The following is a 23,935-nucleotide window of genomic DNA, read 5'->3' on the forward strand; positions in this document are numbered from 1 at the left end:
ACCAGCCACAACCACGAAAGAAAGCTCAATGAAAGTAGGAAGTCAAAAAGTGAAGATGTGTGTAAAGGTGTCCATTCTGTAACTATCACAACTTCTTGGTAAATGGTCTAACTCGATTCCGCCATCGCAGACCGCCTTCTAGGGCTTCCCACTACACTAAGTAGCCTGTTATGAAATGCATCAAGTCTTTTTCACTTCCATCAATCTAGCGCGTGCCGTATCAATCTTCATTACCGAATATGGACCTAAGCGATTCTCCTTTCTGTAGCAATAAATCAGGCGATCCCTGTTCGACAATCCTTCCATTTTTCATTACGATGATCGAATCACTTTGTGAAATAGTCTCTGGTCGATGGGCTACTACGATCATTGTGTATTGCCAAAACTCCTCGTGTATCACTTGCTGAATCAATAAGTCCGTCTCCTTGTCAATGTTACTTGTAGCTTCGTCGAAAAGAACTAGTTTTCCGCGAGAATGTCGAAGCAAAAGAGCGCGTGCCATAGCGAAAAGCTGTGACTGGCCATACGAAAGCGACCACTCCTGCATCGGTACGTCCAGGTAAATACCCGGTGATAATTCAATGTTTGAAGCTCTTGCCTCCAAGATAGGCCATAGATGGACCTTTCTCAGAGCTTCAACGATGTCATCATCCGAATTAACGCCTAGAAGATCCAGATTTTGACGAATGGAATCACTTGGGACAATGAATGCATCCTATAGAATTGTAATTATCTGCGATCGAACTTTTTTCTCGGGGGACGGAGACTATGTCTAACCCATCAATCGTGATCGTTCCATCAGATAGCTCAATCATTCGCAAGAGGCTAAGCAGGGTAGAGGACTTGCCACTACCAGTTCTACCGCCTAAACCGATTTTATCGCCCGGTGCCATATGAAAGGAGACATGATTAATTGCGTGAGTGAGTTCACCAGCACTGGCATAGTCGGCGGTAATGTTATTAAACTCAACTTCACCTCTAGTTAGCCATATATCTGGGAGGGGAGCCTCCTCTTTGGGCTCGGACTCCGGTGTAATGGTTATAGCAAATGTTCTGATATGTGAAATGACACCGAGGGATGTATCAAAACTTGCCTATATCTGGATAGTGATTATTAGTACGATGTTGATTGTGAGGAGTACATTCATACTAATGCCGATATCGCCGGCTATCTCACCACCCTTTAGTGTGACGATAAAAGTAACATTGAATAGTGCTACGGCGGCGATAATCAAATCTAGCACCAGCGAAAGCCACTGCTTAATAGTAAGTAATGTGTAGGACGGGACTTGCGATTCATCAAATGCCCGATCGTTATCTAAAGCATACTCCCGTTCCCAGCCAAAAGCATGGATAGTAGCTATTCCTTGAACAGTTTCTACAAAGCTATTATTGGGTAAGGAATTTGCCTCTATGCTCAGAAATCGAAGTTGTCGACTGGTGCAAAGGTATACCTTTTGAATCAGATAAACTGCCAGAACAAGAAGGGGAAATGTGATCAGGTTATATGACTAGGCCATATAAAGCAGAATGAGCTGGGCTAAGAGTTTAAAGACTTGGCTTCCTAGTGCCGCAATTTGACCCGGAAGCTGACGATCGATCTGTTTTATATCCTAAGTAAACCTCGAAAGTGTCGTACCAATGTCGGTTAACGTGATGAATGATAAAGGCGCCTTGATGACTATGTTTAGTATTTGACTATATAGAGCCCTGCTAGATATAGGCACGACTAGAAGTGGCATTATGCCTATCCCTATCAATGAAATCCAATGTCCGATAGCCAAAGCAACGTAAAATCTAAGATAAAACCAAATGTGTTGGCTTATAGTGCTACTTTCAGTCCAGATCCGAAGCCAGCTCTGGATCAGGATGGCGAAAATCGCAGATGAGAGGAATATCAGTATTGCAGATAAAAGGCGGTATCCGCCAATTATACTGATGTAGTAGCTATATACAGCACTATCCCCATTCTTTCGAAGAGGGTCTAAAGATTCTTGATAGGACGGAGCTGTTTTGGTTTAGCAGACAGGGAGAAACTTGTCTTCTGGCTCTATTTCGTCCCAATTCTTTATTGTTCTAGCACCTTAGTGAATTTCCGAACTTTGATAGAGAGCCTGAATTTAGGGCTGATGCTAGGTCCCTTGTTCACGCATTGATCCATCGGAGTTAAGAATGACGATCCAATCAGAATCTTGTAGTATGTGAGCTTGATCAAAAATTAGCGCCCCAGAAAATTTGTATCAAGAAATTGGCGAGAGACTCACTAGAATGAGTGACCAAGATTATAGTTTTATTGAATTATCGTAGAAGACCATCTGGACTAAAGAGTCTGTGCATGATACGGCTTATAGTCCTAGTATCTAATACACTAAACACATCATCGAGAACCAGAATATCAAGTTTCGAGTATATTATATAAGCAAGAGCCTTTAGGATTAGCGTGTTGACGCATATCTATAATAGACGGGATCACTCACCAGTCTTTATCTTTGACCTCTAGATATAGAGATACCCCGGTCTCCCACTTAAGTATTATCGCCATAGGGAAGATTCTGAAAATCAGAAACCAAGTCATAAGCAAAAATAACTTGTTTATACCACTTCTCATCGGTCACCTTGGACCCCGGTGGGCCTGCTATGATGTCGCGAATCGTACCATTTCTCAGCCAAGGGGACTAAGCATAGTAAGCAACTTTGTCACTTAGTATTAATATCTTTCCACTCTGAAGTCGACCTTCTCCGATAATTAACCGAGCAAGGGATGTTTTCCTAGATCCCGTTGGTCTAGTAAGAAGCATAAGCCATCTAGGCTTAATGTTCTTGCTGATGTCTTTCAGTATAGGGATTTCTGCCTCTTTGCACTGAACCGTTGTATTTTGGATTAATATCGCGTAGTCTTCGGTGTTATCGGTGTTACCAGCATTGTCTATTAGCAAATCTCGGTATAGCTGGTTATCATGGCTATAAGGTTTAATAGCATCTCGACCTAATTCGCGACTGTTTTGGTGAATAGGCCTAGTGAGAAACTTTTGCACCCTGTCAAATGTGGTTATGGCTGTGAGCAATCCAGGCAGGATAAACATAATCGAATTTACGGGCTACGTGACCATCTGGATTAGAGCAAAAGAAGTGAAAGCACGATCAGTATCAAGCGGAGGGTGGTTAGTTAGTTTGGCATAAACCGTGTATATTCCAAGTATAATCGCAGGCCTAAGGGCGTTCAAAAATGTTGCTAACAGATACTTTCTTAGTGCGAAGAGCGAAATTCAGACCAAGAAAGATTCCTCTTACCACAAAAGATTAGGATAATATTAAGCCAGTAAGTAGCAACACCTGCTTTTATTTCACTCTCGCGCGCTGTCTACACCTTGAGCTCCATCACGCTGGAGTAGCCCATCATCTTAATTTTTTGTAGATGCTCTAGCAGGATTTTGACTAGGTCCACTCGAGTCTGCGTTGCCTCACTCCATGCTTTCTGTTTGCCTGTGAAGTGCTTAGAGACCCAATTTCCAGCTTGTGATGCAGCTAAGATATTTATATTAGAAATTGCATTTTATGCCTCAGATATTATAAATCTTTTACCGATCAGCATAAATAAGGCACTATGCCGACCCACCCAAGCTTAGATGTAAGCAGATATAGGCCTAGACACATCGAGAGGAACGAAGACCATATGACATGAACCCATTTCATGGCCCTTTAAAGGTCCTCAACGTTACTACTGACGAGTGTGATCACAGAATGACCATTGTTATCAGACTTCAAGGTTTTCTTGTGCAGAATACCCATCAGTGAGCCTTTCGTCGCGATTGCTACTCGGCGCTCTGCAGTTTCTCGTCGACCTTTGAAAACCTATTTTCATGTAAGTGAATCTAAAGAACCTTGGGAGAGAGCAGTCACTGACAGCTAGCCCAACGTAGATTAAAACGGTAACAAGGATTAACTTGACGGCTTCTTGTTGACGCAAGTCTTTGCTTGGAGGGTCACTGATATAGCGAATCAATCTAGAAATCAAAATTGGCTACGCGTATCTCAGACCAATCGAAATCAGTATAAATGGAACAGCCCATAGATTTTTGCTTAATGTGCTTCTTAACGTTGCTAGTAATAGCGCATGTCGCTTCTCAGGGTTTACTGTAAGTGAATAGATTAGTTTTCTTTTAACGAGTTGACTTCAAAAGTCGAGTCCTACCCACCTCGGTCCTCCTAGTGATGAATCATTCTCTCTTTTAAGTGTCTGGAGGATAATGCATCAGGGACTGGAGGTAGATCCGTCGCTTTTAATATTTTTGAATATCCATCTCGTATCAAAGATTTTATCCACCAATAGAAAGCCTGATTCAGAAAGCTTTCAGTTTCTTCAAACGATTCCGTTGCCATGGTTCATGTAGAATCGACCTTTTGCTTCTTAGTTCTAGACCTAAAAGCCCAATTTTTATGATGATCAAAGCCAAGTTCAGAGGCGACACCTGACATCCCTTTTCTTTCGAGTATAGAAAAAACCCCTGGGCAAGGTCGACACAGATTGAGACAATTAATAGAGAGTTCAGAGCGTCAAATGGACGAATCGACCGGCCATGGTTCAAAAAGGAGAAGAGTGGAATACTTAATAAACCAATAAAAGCACCGGCAGCCAGGTACACATACAGCGCATTTGATGCTGCCTGAATCTCAAGTATCGCAAGGACAAGTTCTATGAATACCAGGCTGAATGAAAATATCTTGAAATGAAGTTCAATGTCAGAGCAAAAACTGAGGATTGGGAAGAACTTGGAGTAAACAAACCATCTTCAGGCCACCTGCATAATTTCTGTTCACTTTCACTTGCTCATTTCGTAGTTTCCAGTATTTCCAAGGCAGATAGATATTGAACAAAAGTACCGGGCCCAACGTGTAGATAAAACAGAAAACCAGATTAGATCCGTCAAGATGCCTTACAAGATTCGAACTTCGGAGTGAGGGGGAGCAAAATCTCTCTTCAGCGAGACGATGACTGGAGACTGATGCCGAGATCATTTTTCGTGCCTTCAAATTTTGTTAATGAATTCACGAGCTTGATTGAAGCAATGGCTGCACAAAATGCCAAGTTAACCCTTTTTCAGAAAATCCAAGTCAAAAGTGTAGATGGGATATACTTATATACTCCTTTGGATGCAATGGGTAAGGTAGGATATATCAACTCAAGGCTGGATGGGCTCGGATATTGTTTTATTCTCCGCCCGGAGTCCGAGTCTTATCGGCAAGGATCACAATAATATGTTTCCAGTACTTTCCTAGTTCTGGTAATGTGACCACGATAGCATGGTTGTGTTGACTAACGTAAATCCAAGTAAATCCAAGTACGGAAAACGTCAATAAAGCTTTGAGCTTTCTTTACTAGCAGAATTGTTAGCTTTGCCGAGGTATGGTACGGGAGCGCGAATGCTTATGAGAAAAATTGGCAGATTTGATATCCGAAGAGGGCATACACGTAGGGTGGGATTTACTGTGAACTCGTCACAGCGTCACAATATTATAGTATGGGCAGCTACCCGAGCTCTGTGGCAGCATGATCAAGGGGTCGATTTGCATGGTCTCGATAGATTTTAGATAAGTACCTATGTTGACTATGTATGAGCTCAAGCGCACTAAATAAACGTAACTATTTCAATGAATCTCATATATCCTTTGACTCAAAAAGGGTTTACCAGTCAACTCGAGTATTGAGTGCTATGCCCAGATTTATATTGAAAATGCCATGTTTCATTATTAAATACTAGAAGCTAGATTCATCTTTTAGTACTGCTTATTTCAGATACAAGTGAGCTTGATCAGGCCGGATAAGTTGGCCCCGTCAGAATTCCCGTCTTCCGAAAAGTACAATGTTCATCCAAGAGCCCCTAGAAGTACTCAGAGATAGTGCCTCGCACGGAGCTTGACTTAAAGTAGATGTGTCATGCCACCTACTACCTAGGCATATAATAAACGTGTGCTGCAACTACACGAAGTTGCATTAAGACCCATACAAGGAAATCTGTCTAGTGAAAAACCTGGACCAAGTTTTGGCCTCTGCACCTAAATTTAATAGAGCCTTCACTCCATGCGACCATCCAAATGCCACTTGAAGTATAGACTGGTTTCCGGAGAGTTTACCCAAGTCCAATCACCCTTTCAAGATTTTCTTGGGACTCTCGCAAGAAAATTATTGCGTTTGTGGCAAGAGTACTACTAGAGAGTAAATAAGTATCCAAGTTCAGAGCAGGATATGAATCATGATTAAAATCTTCATCCCTCGACAAAAAATATATCTGAAATTCCGTCTTGCTCTAGGATTTAATACATCAGAAAGGAGCAAGGGGTTGCAAGAATGAATAACTACGTCGAGCTTCTCCCAGTTATGATCAAGGATCTTCAACTTATATGCCATTTGGCTATGGTTCAGCCAAGAGACTGGAGCGGTCTTTATCGAATTATTCTCAAGATCCGGAATAATCACGAATTTTCCACTATCCATATACTTCTCGATTGCTGAAACCACTAAGAGACCATTCTTTACTGAGAAGAGATCTTCCTTTGCAGTTTTTCCGAAGATCGAGCCATTGTCGGCTGTCCAGTTTTCTGTGGGAATAAGTGGGCTGCCTGGCACTCGGTGTAGCATCTTAATACTGGACACCAGAGCAAGTCTACATATAGGCCAAATCCCTTTGAGCCACATCGATCATTTGATTTCGAAAATTGGATTGATCAGATGTATTTCGAGCTCCAGCGCCTGTAAAACTTATTCCGTGCCCAAGCTTACTTGTCGTAAAGAACTTCATGAGGGGTAGGCACATGGTGTTCCCTTCACTATGAGAAGTTGCAGCGCTCCGATGGGCCTTAGAGATCTTCAGATTCATTTCATTGGCGCGCATCTCCTCAAACAGCTTCTTCGCTTCGTTTGTCTTTTCCCAATCCATCTCGCTTGCCTCAAAATTCCCCAGCGAAATGGCACGCTTGACATCTGCTCGATCCTGCAATAACTCATCGACGGTGACAGCTTGTGCCCAGAATTGATTGTCAAATGATGACTGGGGCTTAAGGCGTTTACGAGACCGAGCGACCTCCAAATTGATATCATGATCTTTCTGTTCAAGTTGCTCGTGAGTCGACTCATGTAAAGTCTCACTTGGTCGTTTGGGTGCGATCATGATGTCTAAGCTCAGGAAAGATTTAGAGAGGAAAAAAGGATCTTAAAGCTACTTCCATGTTAGATGCCTGTCTTCTACGTACACAAGGTGTCAATAAAATCATACGTGGAACAGATCAAGATAGGACTAACCAGGCCTTACATACGTTACATAAATCATACTTAATTTTAGACCCTCATTACCTGAAGAAGGGTGTGTGTATCTCTCACAATTGCTGTTAGATTTTCAGTCTGAGCCTATGAGCGGGAGTGTTTGATTCTCAATATCCTGTCATGATATATAGTTACATTCTATATGTTCTAACCTTGGAAGTTTGCAAGGGTGAAGTCCTCTCGTTTTTCCCAGGTGGAATCCCGGGTCTATGTATTACTGTCGGTACACCGGTGGGTATAGCAACTCGATAAAGTTGATAAGAGGCTAACGCCCACTTCTGACACCTATCACAGGAAACGCTTTACGCCCCTATGATATCTATGTGTCCTTTGAAGTGGTTGTAAAGTCTGAGTTTCATTCTTAATTTGCTATCTATTATAAAGTAACAATTTGATCACATGACTGCTTTGTTCCATTTTCCAACAATTACCTACCTAAATATTGAAGCCGGGAACACTTGAGGCAGGACTGCAAACCTTGGAATAATACAGCCCTAGAGGTCGATTCAGCATGGAAGAAACCACAACAATCAAGGAACAGCATTGTGGGGCCGAGTGCTATATGCCCTTAGTAATCAGTGAGCGATCAGTGAGCAGCCAATCACAATTACTAAGTGCTCACTGAGTGTTGATTGGTCATCACTTATCTATCACGTGATGATAATGCGCAGCGCAGCTCCAGTGACCCTGACCCTGAGCGCCCTCATAAAAGCGGCACGTGAAATAGGAAATCTCCACCTGGCATTGAAAAAACGGTACGTAAAGTGAGCTAGGTAACTAGGTATTGTTCACTCTCTTCTCTTCTAAGGCTCTCTATATATCTTCTAATAAGCCATCCTCTTCCTTTTCAAGATTTTCAAGGTGGTGATATCAAAAATTAGAAGGAAAAAAGTTATATTATTCAGCACATATGGATAGTATGACTACTAGTATTCAATATAAAGTAGAGGCTACCTGGGTAGGTGAAGATAGATACTAGATCTTCTGCCTATAACTTCAATACTACCTACTACCCAGGTATATGTACTCCGTACTGAAGTCCGAATTATAATCTTGGATATCGACGGCCTGAGGCTACCAATTATTCTGCCACTCAATAAGCTTCTTAAGCTTGGATTTCTCCGTCTTTCTTCCTTCAACCAACACCATGAATGCCATTCGCCAAGTCCAGGCTCTCAATAAAAAAGAGCTAGAACATGCCATGTAAGTTGTCACTGACTTCAATGTCTATGTTTTCTAACTCTCTGACCTGTTCGTAGACCACCTGAAGCATCATGGCATGCAGACTACCGCGATACAGCATACATTTACATCGGAGGACTTCCATTTGATCTTACCGAGGGTGATATTGTGACAATATTCTCACAGTATGGAGAGCCAGTGCATATCAATCTGGCTCGCGACAAGGAAACAGGAAAGAGTCGAGGCTTCGCGTTTCTTAAATATGAGGACCAGCGCAGCACCGATCTCGCAGTGGATAACCTTGGCGGTGCAACAATACTTGGTCGTATGCTACGAGTCGATCATACGCGATACAAAAAACGCGATGACGAGGAGGAGGACAACAATGTTGCAAAGCTGATGGGCGACGCGGTTATTGACGAGCGCAAAGAAGAGAGAGGCGGTGATCGACGGACAGGCGATGCCGACAGACAAGAGCTGCGGCCTATTCTTAAAGAAGAGAGAGAACTCCAGGAGCTCATCCAGAATCACGACGAAGAGGATCCTATGAAAGAGTTCCTTGTTGAGGAAAAGAAGGAAGAGGTTGCCCGTGCGATTGAGAAATACCAAAGAGAAACCAAATCAACTAGGCGACGAAATCACAGCAGAGAAAGATCTAGCCGACACCATCGCCGGCATCGTTCTTCGGATCGGGATAGAAAATCTAGGCGTCGGTCAATAGATCGAAGCGAGAGATCTCGAAGAGACCGTACTCCAGAAAGGTCCGAAAGATCTCGAAGAGACTATTCCCCGGACAGATCTGAGAGACCACAAAGAGACCATACTCCGGAAAGATCTGAGAGATCGAGAAGAGATAGAACATCAAAATCTCATTCGCCTGGACCTTGGAAGCATACCAGAGATCGAAGAGACTGAGACAGAAATGATCGCCTCTGAAAAAGCACACATGGAGATTTTGATTGTCTATGGTATCTAAGCTTAATTATTCGTTATTAATGATTTGACTGATATTTTGCGCAACACACAAGTCTCTGATGAGTTTCAAGCCAGCTGTAAAGCAAATTGATCCTCCAGCCGCACTGTGTCACCGGAAAATGACTTCAAAATTCAACTGCCGAGGTATCGTTTCCAACCATTTCGCATGCAATACCTCTTTCCATCGTCGCCATCACGAAGGATGAACTTCTCCCAGCGCCCTTCTCTGCCAGACCCAATCACCAATATGGTCTGATCATCGATCCATCCGATAACACCCTTGGCTGGCCGGCCAAGTGATCCCAGAGGCTGCGGAGTGGGGGATCCTGGTATCTTTTCATCGCCTATCTCAAAATGGGCGCTGGCGAACGAGTACACATCCGAAAATACTCGTGGAAGCAATGGTAGTTTGCCCAAGATACCCCACTTCAGATTTGATCCTTCATCTGCCACAACTGCTGGAGACTGACTGCGGCGAGCGACACGCGGGTGAGGTACATCGAAAACATGTAATGTTGATTTATCGGATGTTACCGCAAGTAGAGTATTAGACGGAGAGAATGAGAGAGAAAATATCGCAGCATGGTCTACACCCCGGCGCAGCTCCGCCAATTTTGTGCAGTTTGAAGTAGAGAATACCCGAATTAGCGTGCCCTGAAAGTGTCAGTGAATAGTAGGACTACAATATCTGCGAATACCTACAGCCTCGCTTGCAGTTGCCAAGACTTCTCCGTCGGGGCTTAAAGCCATGGATCGTAAAGGTGAACTATGGGCTGGGATGATAGTGATGTTCCCGGTCTCTATCTCTACTAGCTGCACCTGTCCTGGCGACCGACCCGGGAAAGCGATCAGTTTGGGACCCAAACATGCCAATCCCAGCGGGTTATCCGAAGTCTCATAGACAGAAAGTTTCTTTGGGGGAGTCGAAAAGGCAAACACATGGATGCTGTTCAATAATGCGACGACGATTCTGGATCTAGAGAGGCGCACCCCGAGAACGGATGTACGGAATTCGAGTGTAATGGCGGCTTTTTGTTTGGCATCGTCCCATATAACTAGCTGTGATTTAGAGATGATCAGCAACTATCTTAGAGTTCAATTAAGAGAATTGAATATACCTTGTTCTGGGGGAACTTCGGGTTCCGACCTCCACCGACGATGGCAAGGTAGTTCGACTGACCGAGCATTTCTACTACACTGATGCCAGCATTGAAGTCTAAATAGTAAAATAACATATATGTTAGAGGTGATCATGTGCAAACAAACCAAAGTACTTAAGGGGCTCACCTCTTGAGACCTTGAGCTCACACGGGCTGGCATTGAACACTGAAAATGATACTAATATTAGCCTCGGTAATAATCTCAATTCAAGCGCCTGACAAGCTCATACGAGCCGCCCAGACAGCCACCTACCACAGAATCCAGATTCCAAGCCAACCGAGAAGCAGCTGCTATCGCTGTTGAAGGTAGCCGATAGCGAATAGGGCCCCACGGTCTCATCGATATTTTGGCGGGTATTCATTGTTGTAAAGCATGACGGGGTTCAACGCAGGAGTAGTTGATGGAGTGGCTAGTGGTAGACACTTGGAAGGTAGTTATTCTAAAAACGGACGAATATTGCCAGACGAAGTCTGTCGCGCCTCACCTGGAGTTGCGCATTTAAGATCTGCGATAAGAAAATGCGGGACGTAGCGGAGTCACAGTGTGCAGTCACGATCCATATTCATGCCTCAGGCTTACATGTTACATAACCCAACCGGCCAGGACCCGCAACCCCTGAGCATCTAAGAGCTAAGAAATGAGAGTGAGTGACAGTAATTCTCCTCATTTCTAGTTATTCAACTTGGTGGAAATCTTTAATTATTTAATAGGATTACATATTCATAGCTGTACCCAGAGAATTGTAAGAAATCAATGCATAACGCTACAAAATCAAAGCTCCAAAAACCCCAGACTTGAGAAGTAGAAACATAGCGCCCCGTGATTGGCCCGTCTAGGGTTCATCATTGTTTCCCCCCTTTCCTTCCCCCTACAACATTACTACTCCGTCCAGACCTTCAGGAGAGTTTTATCACTTTCCATTCTTTCTTTTTACTGATTCCTTCATTTGGAATCTCTTTCTTCTATCGCCCTTGGTTCCTGTTTTTTCCTTTTTCCATCAGCCCACCATGTCGTCGGCCCTCAATGCGGTATGTTCCCCTTTTCCCACCTTGAATCCGCTGCTGCCCCATACTTCTCCAAAAGAGTCCACAGAGCTAACATGAGTCCCCATCGTGGGCAGATTAAGATTCGCCGCAAGAAGAATGTCAAGAAGGGAATTCAGTTCTGTCTGATGGTCTGCGGTGCCAGCGGAACTGGTACGCCCGCACATCCCCTCATATCGTATCCTGCCCAATTGACTCCTGACCGTTCCTGATTCTAGGTCGCACAACCTTCGTGAACACCCTCTGTGGCAAGACAGTACTGGAAGGCAAGGATGCCGACGACGCCGCTAATGCTCACATCGAAGAGGGCGTTCGTATCAAGCCGGCCACTGTCGGTAGGTGACTCGAATATTCAATCCACAAAATCCAATCAAGCGCTAATCAAAAATCAACAAACAGAGCTTGAACTTGATGAGGAGGGAACCCGTATCTCTTTGACTATCGTTGATACCCCCGGCTTCGGTGACCAGATTGATAACGAGGCCAGGCATGTCTCTACCGACCAACGAAATACCCCAACCTTCTCCCGCTAACCGATTATTATTACTACAGCTTTGGCGAAATTGTTGGTTATCTTGAGCGCCAATATGATGATATTCTTGCAGAGGAGTCCCGGATCAAGCGTAACCCACGCTTCAGAGACAACCGTGTCCACGTTCTGCTGTACTTCATCACCCCCACCGGCCACGGCCTTCGCGAACTCGATATCGAATTGATGAAGCGTTTGTCCCCTCGCGTTAATGTCATTCCCGTCATTGGAAAGGCGGACTCCCTCACCCCCTCAGAATTGGCTGAGTCGAAGAAGTTGATCATGGAGGATATTGAGCACTACCGCATTCCCGTTTACAACTTCCCTTACGATATCGAGGAGGATGATGAGGATACTGTTGAGGAGAACGCTGAGCTCCGTGGACTGATGCCATTCGCTATTGTTGGTTCCGAGGATTTCGTTGAGATTGACAGCCGCAAAGTGCGCGCACGACAGTACCCCTGGGGTGTGGTCGAGGTTGAGAACCCCCGACACTCCGACTTCCTCGCTATTCGCAGCGCTCTCCTCCACAGCCATTTGGCCGACTTGAAGGAGATCACCCACGACTTCCTTTACGAAAACTACCGTACCGAGAAGCTCAGCAAGAGTGTGGATGGTTCTGGGTATGTTAATCCCTACTGGTTTTATGAATTTGAGCTTGATAAATTTACTCACCAAAACTACAGAAACCACGATTCCACCTTGAACCCTGAGGACCTTGCCTCCCAGTCCGTCCGTCTCAAGGAGGAGCAACTCCGTCGCGAGGAGGAGAAGTTGCGTGAGATCGAAATCAAAGTGCAGCGTGAGATTGCCGAAAAGCGACAGGAGTTGTTGGCCCGTGAGAGCCAACTCAAAGAGATTGAGGCCCGCATGGCCCGCGAGGCAAGCCAGAATGTCAACTCCAACGAATTCAACGGAGAGGCTTAGAAATATACTGGCAAAGATACGGATACGGCTCATTCAGCGGGGCGCCGGTTCGAAATGTGATACCGTTCGTGCCAATATCATGGACTTTGTGGCACGAAGTTTGTTTCTGTTTATGGGGATAATATTGACTGTTTATTCACGTTAATAGCTTTTTTTTTTACTTCTTTCAATTTTTCTTCATGGTGTCTGCCAAAAATATGGACAAGATTCCGAAATAGAATGCAACGCTTCAGCTTTCGACAATGATCCTTCAGCCTCTGCGAGTTCGGAGCACATCGACAGGTTGGGGGTTCTTTTCTTCTCTTCAAGCCTTGACTGTGGCTACGATCATTGTTCTTTGTGTTGCCTCAACATCTTACCATTCCCTCGAGCCCACTGATTTCCTTGGCTCGGGTAGACCCCGACTACGACCACCTTTTCCGTTTCATTATTCTTTTCATTTTCATCAAACTTCGTCGGCCATGGGATCATACACATCTGCCTTTATCCCCGTCCGCTCCCTATCTCATTACCTTCCCAGCTGGGTAACCTCTCCTATTTTCATTCTTGGCGAGTCCAAAGTCCACAGCGCAGCAAGATTCCCTCTCCTCTTTTGTTTTACCCAATATCTCGTCCCTAGCTTCTTTTTCAATGTCTTCCTAGCCCTTTTAGTAAATGAGGAAGAAAAAGCATCTTCGCCTCTTTTTTACTTCCAGTCCATGTGTTGATTTTAGAGATCACCCAGCCCTGGAGGTATATACCTAGGTAGCGTATCTATTCACCACCTGGGTAGGATTTCCTGCCGTGATCTGGCACTGTCTATGGAGTATATATACCCTATCGTGTTCCAAGCTTTGTTGAAACAAAACTAGGGCTAGGTAGGACATATATCACTCTTCTTGACATGGTTGCATAAAGAACATATAATATCCACGATAGAACCTTGGAAGGAGCGCATGATATAGTTAGTCCTGAGGTCTATGCATGTAACGGCGTTGTTTACGAGTTCAGAACCCCCATCAATGCTCTATGGACCCACCTCCCCTGTATATTGCACTACCAGGTTGGTGTTTAGGTGGTATTTAAGCGGCTTCAACGACTCTCGTTTGGCCCCGGTGATCACAGTGACATGAAGACTCTGGCGTAAAGATTTCTGAGCCTGCCAAAGTTGCAGGTGGCAAAGTCAAGGGAATGCAGATGCTGGCCCAGCCTTGGAAGAATACGTAGCAAGTAAAGACATTCATATTTATGAAAATGCAACTGATATGTAATATTCCACATCAATGGCATTAGAGATAGAAGTAGATACCTCAAGTTCAATAGCACAAAGATAAAAAAGAAAAATAGTTGAAAAAAACATGGGCATCACTTTGCAAGCCATGCGAAGGAAGCAGAAAATAGAACAGGAAGGGAAGAAGGGGGTGGGGGCTGAATAGAACTAAAATTTTAAGGAAAAGACGAGTTGAAATATGCAAAAAGACGAAACAGAGCAACAGGAAATGGTAAGAGAAGAAAAAGCAGACACGCAAGGGTATTTGCGCTCCATTGTACACGTAGAGAATTGAAAAGGTAGAAAGGTCTTGAGGGCCCTTTTGAAGAAAGAAGAGGGCAGGCTGAGGGTTGGGTTATGAGCAATACACAGCCAGGTGTAAACATAAGACACCGTAGCATGCTAACATACCATACTTTGTTAGGTAAGAGGATTGATGGCCCCGGTAAATTGGGCTAGAATCCATTCTCCAGAACACAACTTCGTGGACACGCAGGGAGATATTTGAAAATTTCATGTAGACTTCAGAGATCAAACCTGTTGTGGCTTGCTCCAGAAGTCCAAGCTGGCAACCACATCCTCACCTGCTTCATCTTCATAGGCATATATTATCTAGCAATAGTTGGTCAGTACATGATTAGGGTATTTGCCTATGACTAATACATACCTCGCGAGTGGAAGAATGCAACATGCGAATGTTCTTCCCAGTCATGATGTGTATCAATTCACTTGTCTCAACATGACGGATTTCTACAAAGTTGGGCTCGAATGCCAGGATGTACGGAGGGGAGAGGGCAAATGCATTCGGATTGCCCTCCCAGGAGATCCTCCAGTCTGGACGAGCGCGCCATCCGTTGCGGTTGACAAAGAAAGAGAAATCACTGTAGTTCAGAAGGAATTCGCCATTCATACGCTCGATATGAATAGGCTTGACGTTCTCCTTGCGTGCAACAAAATCAAGGGAGGTATCGGCCTGGTCAAGCAGAGACTGTGTTTCAGTGGTCTCTAGACTGACAACTTCAAAGCCCTTGGCACAGCCAACACACAGTGTTGATCGAAGGAAGTGGATTGACGAAGATTCAGCAGGAATGTAGTACTCCTTGAATGGCTTCAGTGTATCCTGGCCGCTCTGGAACATCTTGCTGACAGCAGACTTCTTTTTACCCTTGGCCAGATTGTCCATGGGCTCGTAGACCTTGATTGTACTTGACATAGCTGAGGTCTTCACTGAACACACGAGGTGCCGACCAAGACCAATGCCAACCTTGAAGAAATTTGCGTGACCCTGAATCTTCTTTGGACGCTTAGCAATAGAATTCTGGCCTTCAGCCAACTCGAGAGCATCCATAGGATACGAGGAAAGACTCTTGTTGGCTAAGACAAGCAGTAACTGGTACTCTTCCAAAGTATCGATTTGGGTGACCTGACTAGCCTCGAGGACACGCCGTGGTTTAGCCGACTTCTCCTTGGGCCATCGCTCGGACACATAGATACCACTATCTGTACCATAGACCAACTTTCGCCCTCCATCTAGTGCATTGTTAGAAAATTAAGTCATATACGAGAACTGCCACATGATTGATACTAACCAATTGGAACCAGGCAATTCACCCGGTTGACGGCGTTGAAGAACTTCTCGCAAAGGATGGTCTTGTTGTAGAAATTGCTGTTGCGTTCCCAAAGCTTTCTCTGTTGTTCTTCGACCATCTCGATAAATTTCCGTCTCTGAGTTGGAGATGTGGCGTATAGGGTTTGCTCGTAGCCTCCCTTGCCCAGGTGTCGGAATGTAATCGGCAGCCCACCATCTTTGGCAGGTGGTGGATTCACTGCTGCTTTGTTTACTAAAAGGCTAGATGAAGGTCTTTTAGCAATTCCCAGCCGTGGAAGGACCTCTTCCATCTGGGCAATTACCAGAAGCTCGAGAGGGATAGGCTTCTTGTAGACACGGTATTCCTCGCGCTTGTTTACCATCTTTATGCGCACCAGAAGAACAGCGTGATCGAAAAGATATGCCGTAACTTCAGAGCTTTCTGCCGTGGATTTCTTGAAGGCCATCTTGGTGAGCATTTGGCGGTTCTCCTCAGTAAGCTTTAGGTCCACATAATCACCCGGGGCAAACTTCAAAGCCGCATTCAACTGGACCAAATTGAAGTGGTTCTCAGCCTTTCCACTCTCGGTATTGACACGGGATAGGAAACTCTTAATGAGCTTCACTGCTTTGGGAATATCTTCACTGTCCGGGTTGTCTTCGGCTGTATGTTTCAGAACAGACTCAAGAAGAAGCGGGTATCGAGCAAGACGGGTTGTGGGCTTTGTAAGATAGCCGTTCAACTCTAGCTTTCGAGACTCTTTGAGACGTTCAGTATCGTCGACAAACTTGGAAAAGTTCGGATTTGAAGCTTTCTCCTTTTCAAACTCGTACTTTCCGTAAAGCTGATTGGCTCCATACTTGATGAAGGGGTCGAAACGGGGTACATGCTGAAGGAAAAGATCGCCAACAGTCTGAACAACGTGACTTTCTTTTTGTCGAGCGTTCAAAGACTCACAGAGACCACTATTAACCTTCAAAACTTCTAGACAGTTTCCAAACACAGTTCGGATGAACTTCTCGCGGCGATGCTCCGGGATGGGGGAGGTAGTTGTGGTACCCGCTGCACGCAGTGGACGCATCCAGAAATCTCGCAAATACTCCAAATCCTTAACAAAATCACGTTCAGTGTACATGATCTCAAAGATGACTTCTTGCCGTTTCTTCTCACGGTCATCGATGGCGTCAGAAACTTCTTTGGGGACCATGTTGATCCAGAGCTTCTGGTTGTCATTGTCATCATCATCATCCATGTGCAAGCTACCATGCGATCCCGAAGTTCTCAGTACCGGCTGAGGTTTCAGATTAAGCCTTGCTTGCTGTTCCAATCTTCGTGGGCAGGCAATGGAGTAGCAGAGACTGTCGTGAGTACAGGTTGGTGAATAACACTCAGTCAAGAGAGTAAAAACGCCATTGATCTCTGATCCCTGAGTTTCTTCACCCATAGTCTCCTTGAATTGATACACTTCACCTGGAGCGTCTCGGAGACGGTGGTCATAGGTGACATCGTGGAAAAACTTCTGGGCATCCAGTGCACGACCTAACAGAAGAGCAAGGTTTCGGTCGCTTGTCCGGACAATTGAAGAGATCAAGTCTACTGCATCAGTGCCAGAAAAAGCGTTCTGATACGAGAGACCGTTCTTCTGTCGCTCGCCAAGTGATACCTTCTCCCGAAAGACATCCGCGACCCGAGAAAGCAGAGCAGGGTAGACAACAGGCACACGTCGATGGGAGTCGCTAGAGTGGAGGGTAGTCTGGCCGAGGGACACCTGTGTTGTTCCACTCTGAACACTCATCGTGCGGTCCGGGGCAATAGTCGATGCAATTGACATCGTACGGGATCTGCTCGAGGCATCGCTTGGGGGTCGATTTCTGACGTAGTTCTCCCCTACATTTGTCGGCATTGAATCGAATCTTGGAGGAGCTGATTGCTCATGGCCAGAGGGCGGTCGCCGATGGGGAATAGATCGTCCGCTGCCCATGATATGGGGATGTTCCCCGGGTCCATATGCAGTCATCGACATAGCTCGCTCATTAACATGTCTCTCTGGAACTGGTCGTCCTAATTGGGTCATTGATGGAGCTCCTGGGTGGTACGGCTCACGGCGAGAGGCACTCGCAGAACTGGGTGGCGGCAGCGGGGGGTGGTAGGATGATGGCCCGCTCAGTTTTGCCAGCGATCGTGATCTTGTCGTATCAGAATTCAAAGCAGGAGGAGGCATTGGCCGCCCAAGGTCCCGGGGTCCGGGTATTGGGGTGGTGCGCCAGGTCTAGAATCTAAGCGTTGTGGTCGGGGGTAGACGGGACGACCCTGGTACGGTCGCGGGGGTGCATGCGAGGACATCGTTGCAGCACCCGGATTGTATGCTTGGTACTGTGCACCCGGTGGCCCTACATTATATCCTCCCTGTGGCGCAATTGGCGGTGGTCCATAGCCGTTGGATGTTTGGCGAGTGGGAGGAGGGGGCTGTCTCTGGAACTGCGGAGGCGCTACGTGCGACGACATAGTGTGAGCGCGACCCTGTGAGAACTGAGGAGTTTGAGATCCCATAGTTTGTGAGCGCCCGGGAGGTGGTGTGCTTCCAAAAATGTCAGAAAATGCAGCATCTCGCTGCTGCATATTAGAGGCTGCGGCGCCATAAGGCCGGTGATTCCGGTTACGCTGTCCCCCCAAGTCTGCCATCTTGACAAGCGCAGCAACTAGGTAAACGATGAGGGGTTCGTCGATATTCGAACTGTGGTTATGATTCCGAATGGACGAAAGAAAAATGAAGTGGAGGTAGGAGGGGAGTAAATCCGAGTCGGTAATCCGAGTCGGTCGTAGAGAGCGTTGAAAGCGTCGCGAGTGGTCTGTTCAGGATTGAAGGCAACGAAAAGACAAGGGAAAAGAAGGAACAATTCCAAGGGGAACAATGACCAGGAAAAGGACAAGAGTTGTGTGTGCAAAACTAATTTGTTCAATAGGCCATAGCTTTCCCCTCTTGATCGCTTGCTTTGGGGAGGGGGGGAGGGGGAGGGGGGTGGGTTTAAGTAGCAATACCCTAGCCTAAGCGCAGCAAAATCAGGGCTCCTTGGGCGATCATACCCTCAGCATCCTTCGAAACCCAAGAAAAGGAACGGGAGTTGAGAAAGAGATGAGGTGGGGAAATGAAACGATTCTTCCTCCTGAGGGGGGGCTCTATCAAATGCTTAGAACCTGAAAATGGTGTAGTTATTGCCGTTGGCGGTATGGGAAATTACTAAGCCATGACCTGCCACATCCGATCTCCAAGGAGATCCACTAGATTACACCAGTATCACCTTTACTTTTACCATATCTCGCTTTTCCGGCAAGGAATATTTTCATCATGGCGGAAAGTGAGCTTGCACCTGCTTTCGCTACTTTCTTCTCCTTTGTGAGTGCCCCGGGAGAACTTCAAAGTTGCGAATGGCATACTAATCATCATCCTGAGCTAGGCCGGCATTGCAGCAGCAGTGAGTGAATCGAAAACCGCAGATATGAATTACAACTAACCTATAACTCCTCTGAAGATGGTCTTTGGATGTGAGTGGCTCAATAGGACTGACTAGTGACCTTGTGTTTTGATAACCGAAAAAGAAGAGAGCTAACCAAACACCACAGCCGTTGGAGCAGCATATGGCACAGCCAAGTCCGGCATTGGAATTGCAGGTGTGGGAGCATACCGGTCTGATTTGATCATGAAGGTAAGCAGACCGTGGCTATGTAGGATATGGCATTGACTAACATGATCGATTCTAGTCCCTCATCCCAGTCGTCATGTCCGGTATTATCGCGGTTTACGGACTTGTCATTGCAGTCCTTATTGCTGGATCACTTAACCCGCAACGATCAATGAGCTTGTACACGTACGTCAAAACGCTGGAAGGAGAAAGCGAAAGCTAAATCCAGAGAGATAGAGGGTTGAGTTCAAGAGACTGATGATTTGATATAGTGGATTTATGCATCTGGCCGCTGGTACGTCAGTTGGTCTGTCAGGTGTGGCAGCTGGATATACAATTGGTGTCGTGGGTGATGCGGTAAGACCTCTCCTATTCCCTTTGAAAGAGCATGTGGTTTCTAACTACCGTCAAATGTCAGGGTGTTCGAGCATACATGCAACAGTCTCGCGTCTATGTCGGCATGATCTTGATTCTGATCTTTGGTGAAGTTCTCGGACTATACGGGTAAGTGTTGAGAGAAGGAGAGAGGGATCCTCCTGGAAATAGTTTACTAATCTAGGGTCTAGATTGATTGTCGGTCTGATCCTCAACTCGAAGTCTTGAGAGCCATCTCATAATTCTATGCAATCCATACTATTTGCTGTATAGCGCTCCTTCATCTTTTCTCATCTTTTTTTTTGTTGTGCCTGGAGATGCACATCAGACGGCTTTAGCTTCTCCGGCTCACCGGCGCAGATAGCACGCGCGGAACAGGGATCGAGATCCGGACCATCTCCTGGATCGCGTGGACTGATTATTTCGGGTTGTATTATAAGAAGCCTTGTTCGCATATAGATGGTCAAATGACAAAAACTGCTTACGGGCAAGAAAGATCCCGACTTATCATCGTAATTCCCCATTAAGCGCGGGGCTAGTCGGATACGTCAGAGTTGGCAGAATTTCCCCTACTTTTCTGCCCCACGCTTTCGCATCGTTTCTACTTCATTTTTGGAACTTGATTTGAACCTTCTTTCAGATTGAAGCTGTGTCATTGACGCGGCTTGTGGCGCGCCTTTTTTGAGAATACTTTTTGGCCCCTGCGCAGCAAGAGACATGTACCCCTATCACTCTCCTAGCAACTAAGACTCGCCGTTGCAGAAACATCAAGATGCGACTGCAGGATATCCCAGAGAAGGTGCACGAGAAGGAGAGGCATTTCGTTCAAGCTCTCCGTACTCCACAACGAACCTCGAACCCATTCCTTGTCACCGAACATCCGCAAGAGAGACAACTATGCATTTCTTCACGGACCTTGCAGCTGAAAGACTTCTTATTGTTAAAAACTCTCGGCACTGGTGAGCGGTCCTCGTATATGGAGCAGATACGACGTCCTCATCTAACTCTCTGTTTTTCTTTTGCTTATAGGTACTTTCGCTAGGGTTTGGCTTACAAGACTGAAAAGCGAAGACGACATAACCAAAGTTTATGCGCTGAAGGTACTGCGCAAGGCAGATGGTTAGTATACTCTTCATCGCATGGTCATCTACAGCTAGGACTAATACCACTGAACAGTAATCAAGCTAAAGCAGGTTGAACATGTGCGCAATGAACGTCAGACACTCGCCGCGGTAGCCGGACACCCTTTTATAACAACACTTGTCGCATCCTTCTCGAATGAACAAAGCTTGTACATGGTGGTAGGTAGATCCTGCGCCTCCGATCGATCTCATGTTTCAGATTCTCCCTGCAGGGCGCTAACCAATATCAGCTGGACTATTGTCCTGGCGGCGAAATCTTTACTTATCTCCGAAGAATGCGACGCTTTGATGAAGAAACATCGAGAATCTATGCCGCCGAAATCACTATGACGATCGAATTCCTGCACGACATCCACGGCGTCGCGTACCGCGATCTGAAACCAGAGAATATTCTCCTCGATGCGGACGGCCACATCAAATTGGTGGACTTTGGCTTTGCGAAAAAGGTCGATAATCGTGAGACCTACACTCTATGTGGCACACCGGAATATCTAGCTCCGGAAGTGATTCACAACAGCGGCCATGGCCTTGCGGTCGACTGGTGGGCTTTGGGAATTCTTATATACGAGTTCCTGGTGGGACAGCCTCCGTTCTGGGACCAGAATCCCATGCGCATATACGAACAGATCGTTGATGGTCGCATACATTTTCCGCCGAGTATGCCCCCTGCAGCCCAGAATATTGTGTCTTTACTATGCAAAACAAATCCTACAGAACGACTTGGCTACATATCTGGTGGATCAGGCAGAGTCAGATCGCATCCATTTTTTCAAGATATCGTCTGGGATGACTTGTTTTATCGTCGCGTCAAAGGCCCAATTATTCCACATCTATCCCACCCCGCTGACACGAAAAATTTTGAAGAGTATCCCGACACCGATACAAGACACCAGAATCTTTACACGGAAGACTTGAAGCGGAAATACGAAGCACATTTCAACGACTTCTGAGCAATTCATCCTTCAAGTCCATATAACTTCCTCTGTTCCAACCTCCGAGGGTTTCAGACGACCAGACCATTGTGCCATTATAGGCTTTGACAGCCACTTTTCCTATGACAGGATCAAGCTCATCGTGCTTAAATCAAAAATTGAAGCACTTTAACATATTAATCTTCCGGAAATCACATTGTCTCTCGACATCCAGAGGTAACAATTCACCAGTGTTGAGCTAGGCTTTCGGGAAGCCTTTCTCTTCACCTCCTCCTTCCCCATACTAACGCCACTTATCCGCCCAGCCCTCTTCCTACCCAAGGGTATTCAGATCTCTCTCAGAAAATGCATTATCAGACCAAAGATATCTTTTCTATTCTTGTTTCGTCAGCCATCTTCTTCGTATCCCATTGATAGAGGCTTGCGATTTGTTCAGCCACTTCAGTTTTGACGAAAATACCCTGTCTCTTGTCTCTTCCTTTGCCCTTTGAATCTTTTAATGCTGTAGCGAATTCCGTCAGGGCAAATATGTGACACTCCCAAGGTTATTTGAGAAGCCGTGAGGTTTTGAGGTACTGTCAATCGCTATTACAGCGCCAGCCAGCGAGTTTATACCTTTGCTTGAAGCGTTCACGGGTACCATGTATCTTAGATGAATAAAGATTGATAATAGAAACGGATTATATTCCAATACTTAGGTACTTCCAAGGTCCAAACCTCGAACCTATCTAGGTGGTTCATGACTACCCAGCTCCAACGACCCCTAATGTCTGAGTGGTAAGGTTATTCATCTGTGGGCCAGCCTAGGCAGGTATCAATTTTACAAACGCCAGCGATGTCGTTCTCAAGCCCTGGAGCCGGTTCAATATCAACCTTCTAACATTGGAAATTATAATGCAGGTGCGAGACGCCAGCAAAACGCTGTATCCGATCGGGGCTTAGATATAGGCCTTGAACAGGGCCCTGCATACGGGTCTCGATCGTTCTACAATTTTATCCTGACATCTGGCATGAATTTTAAACGACATCGCTACATAAGTAGCACAATGACAAGTCTTAGATACGATCGTCCTAGGATCTAAGAGAAAAGACAAAAACATATACGTTGTTTTTGTACTCGCCTCAGAAGGCCTCGGAAAGTGGACCTTGGGGACAAGATCTCGAAAACTTCATTTGAACACTGGGAGACCATAGAATTTTCTTTTGTTGCTTCTTGTTCCAAGGTTAAACTACAAAGGAGACTTACCAATCCCTAGACTTGAAAGGGACTATTTTGAATCCAGCCCTGGAGGTATCGGCCTTACATGATTCCTAGGAGTATAGGCATTTCCTTTTTCATAATTTCCTGTCCTTGCCTAGGTAGCACTAAGTAGTCTTGATCTACTTAATGTGAGTTGCCCGTGGACACATACCCAGGTATTCAGACGCAACCCCATTACATATATGCGTCCTGTAGCGGTCATTTGGACGCACTTGGGTATAGGATTTATCAATTAAGTCGTAACAAAGAAGCCGAGCATTGGATCTTTAGCCCTTTTCAAGCCATCTCAAAGAAAAAAAGACCTCTAAGAGATATTGTATGGTACACGAAGACGAATATAGGAATCATATGTACAATCGGGAATCATTAAAGCATGGATGTGACGTCGCAGAGAAGTAAAAAGCCTGTATTGTGCACTGAGTATGAATAGATTTTTAAAAAGCCCAAAGCTCAGGTCAAGTATGGTCTAGCAAGACTTTCATGACAAGGGAAAAAAGAACTAAGCGTTTGAATTCTCAAAGCTTGGGAGATAGTCATCGAACTGTGGTAGAGGAAGGTGGGACCTTCATGGC

At 45.5% G+C, this 23,935-nt stretch overlaps 10 protein-coding genes across 10 annotated transcripts; 4 read left to right on the forward strand and 6 right to left on the reverse strand.

Annotated features, from left to right (window-relative positions):
* Nucleotides 1-220: 220 nt before the first annotated feature.
* N7495_000820 (P-loop containing nucleoside triphosphate hydrolase protein) lies at nt 221-2,161 on the reverse strand (the record flags this gene model as incomplete). Its single annotated transcript, XM_057203490.1, has 6 exons — nt 221-715; nt 768-1,094; nt 1,122-1,471; nt 1,640-2,008; nt 2,038-2,050; nt 2,084-2,161. The coding sequence occupies 6 exons, from the start codon at nt 2,159-2,161 to the stop codon at nt 221-223; spliced, it is 1,632 nt and encodes a 543-aa protein (XP_057067563.1).
* Nucleotides 2,162-2,298: 137 nt separating this feature from the next.
* Nucleotides 2,299-3,083, reverse strand: N7495_000821 (ABC transporter transmembrane domain type 1; the record flags this gene model as incomplete). The annotated part of the gene is given in 3 exon segments (XM_057203491.1): nt 2,299-2,454; nt 2,568-2,675; nt 2,694-3,083. The coding sequence occupies 3 exon segments, from the start codon at nt 3,081-3,083 to the stop codon at nt 2,299-2,301; spliced, it is 654 nt and encodes a 217-aa protein (XP_057067564.1).
* Nucleotides 3,084-3,098: 15 nt separating this feature from the next.
* On the reverse strand, nt 3,099-3,592 carry N7495_000822 (uncharacterized protein; the record flags this gene model as incomplete). Its single annotated transcript, XM_057203492.1, has 3 exons — nt 3,099-3,242; nt 3,368-3,525; nt 3,583-3,592. 3 exons carry the CDS (start codon nt 3,590-3,592, stop codon nt 3,099-3,101), a joined length of 312 nt encoding a protein of 103 aa, XP_057067565.1.
* A 3,070-nt stretch (nt 3,593-6,662) lies between these two features.
* N7495_000823 (uncharacterized protein) lies at nt 6,663-7,166 on the reverse strand (the record flags this gene model as incomplete). The annotated part of the gene is made up of 1 exon (XM_057203493.1): nt 6,663-7,166. The coding sequence occupies one exon, from the start codon at nt 7,164-7,166 to the stop codon at nt 6,663-6,665; it is 504 nt and encodes a 167-aa protein (XP_057067566.1).
* Nucleotides 7,167-8,465: 1,299 nt separating this feature from the next.
* N7495_000824 (IST3 family RNA-binding protein) lies at nt 8,466-9,415 on the forward strand (the record flags this gene model as incomplete). The annotated part of the gene is made up of 2 exons (XM_057203494.1): nt 8,466-8,521; nt 8,578-9,415. The coding sequence occupies 2 exons, from the start codon at nt 8,466-8,468 to the stop codon at nt 9,413-9,415; spliced, it is 894 nt and encodes a 297-aa protein (XP_057067567.1).
* A 192-nt stretch (nt 9,416-9,607) lies between these two features.
* Nucleotides 9,608-10,997, reverse strand: N7495_000825 (phosphatidylinositol-3,5-bisphosphate binding protein HSV2; the record flags this gene model as incomplete). The annotated part of the gene is made up of 5 exons (XM_057203495.1): nt 9,608-10,129; nt 10,178-10,534; nt 10,594-10,691; nt 10,763-10,801; nt 10,889-10,997. 5 exons carry the CDS (start codon nt 10,995-10,997, stop codon nt 9,608-9,610), a joined length of 1,125 nt encoding a protein of 374 aa, XP_057067568.1.
* A 646-nt stretch (nt 10,998-11,643) lies between these two features.
* On the forward strand, nt 11,644-13,135 carry aspA (uncharacterized protein; the record flags this gene model as incomplete). The annotated part of the gene is made up of 4 exons (XM_057203496.1): nt 11,644-11,664; nt 11,757-11,832; nt 11,898-12,014; nt 12,162-13,135. The coding sequence occupies 4 exons, from the start codon at nt 11,644-11,646 to the stop codon at nt 13,133-13,135; spliced, it is 1,188 nt and encodes a 395-aa protein (XP_057067569.1).
* A 1,780-nt stretch (nt 13,136-14,915) lies between these two features.
* On the reverse strand, nt 14,916-18,655 carry rom2 (putative Rho guanyl nucleotide exchange factor (Rom2); the record flags this gene model as incomplete). Its single annotated transcript, XM_057203497.1, has 4 exons — nt 14,916-14,996; nt 15,052-15,914; nt 15,974-18,242; nt 18,275-18,655. 4 exons carry the CDS (start codon nt 18,653-18,655, stop codon nt 14,916-14,918), a joined length of 3,594 nt encoding a protein of 1,197 aa, XP_057067570.1.
* A 664-nt stretch (nt 18,656-19,319) lies between these two features.
* On the forward strand, nt 19,320-20,256 carry N7495_000828 (V-type proton ATPase proteolipid subunit; the record flags this gene model as incomplete). Its single annotated transcript, XM_057203498.1, has 8 exons — nt 19,320-19,367; nt 19,429-19,446; nt 19,504-19,516; nt 19,595-19,677; nt 19,733-19,839; nt 19,926-20,010; nt 20,072-20,157; nt 20,220-20,256. 8 exons carry the CDS (start codon nt 19,320-19,322, stop codon nt 20,254-20,256), a joined length of 477 nt encoding a protein of 158 aa, XP_057067571.1.
* Nucleotides 20,257-20,800: 544 nt separating this feature from the next.
* On the forward strand, nt 20,801-22,120 carry N7495_000829 (cAMP-dependent protein kinase; the record flags this gene model as incomplete). The annotated part of the gene is made up of 4 exons (XM_057203499.1): nt 20,801-20,987; nt 21,058-21,147; nt 21,205-21,329; nt 21,401-22,120. 4 exons carry the CDS (start codon nt 20,801-20,803, stop codon nt 22,118-22,120), a joined length of 1,122 nt encoding a protein of 373 aa, XP_057067572.1.
* Between the last annotated feature and the right edge of the window lie 1,815 nt (nt 22,121-23,935).

Source organism: Penicillium taxi, assembly GCF_028828555.1.
Source record: "Penicillium taxi strain IBT 34144 chromosome Unknown utg000001l_segment0_segment0, whole genome shotgun sequence".
NCBI classification, from domain to species: Eukaryota; Fungi; Ascomycota; class Eurotiomycetes; order Eurotiales; family Aspergillaceae; genus Penicillium; species Penicillium taxi.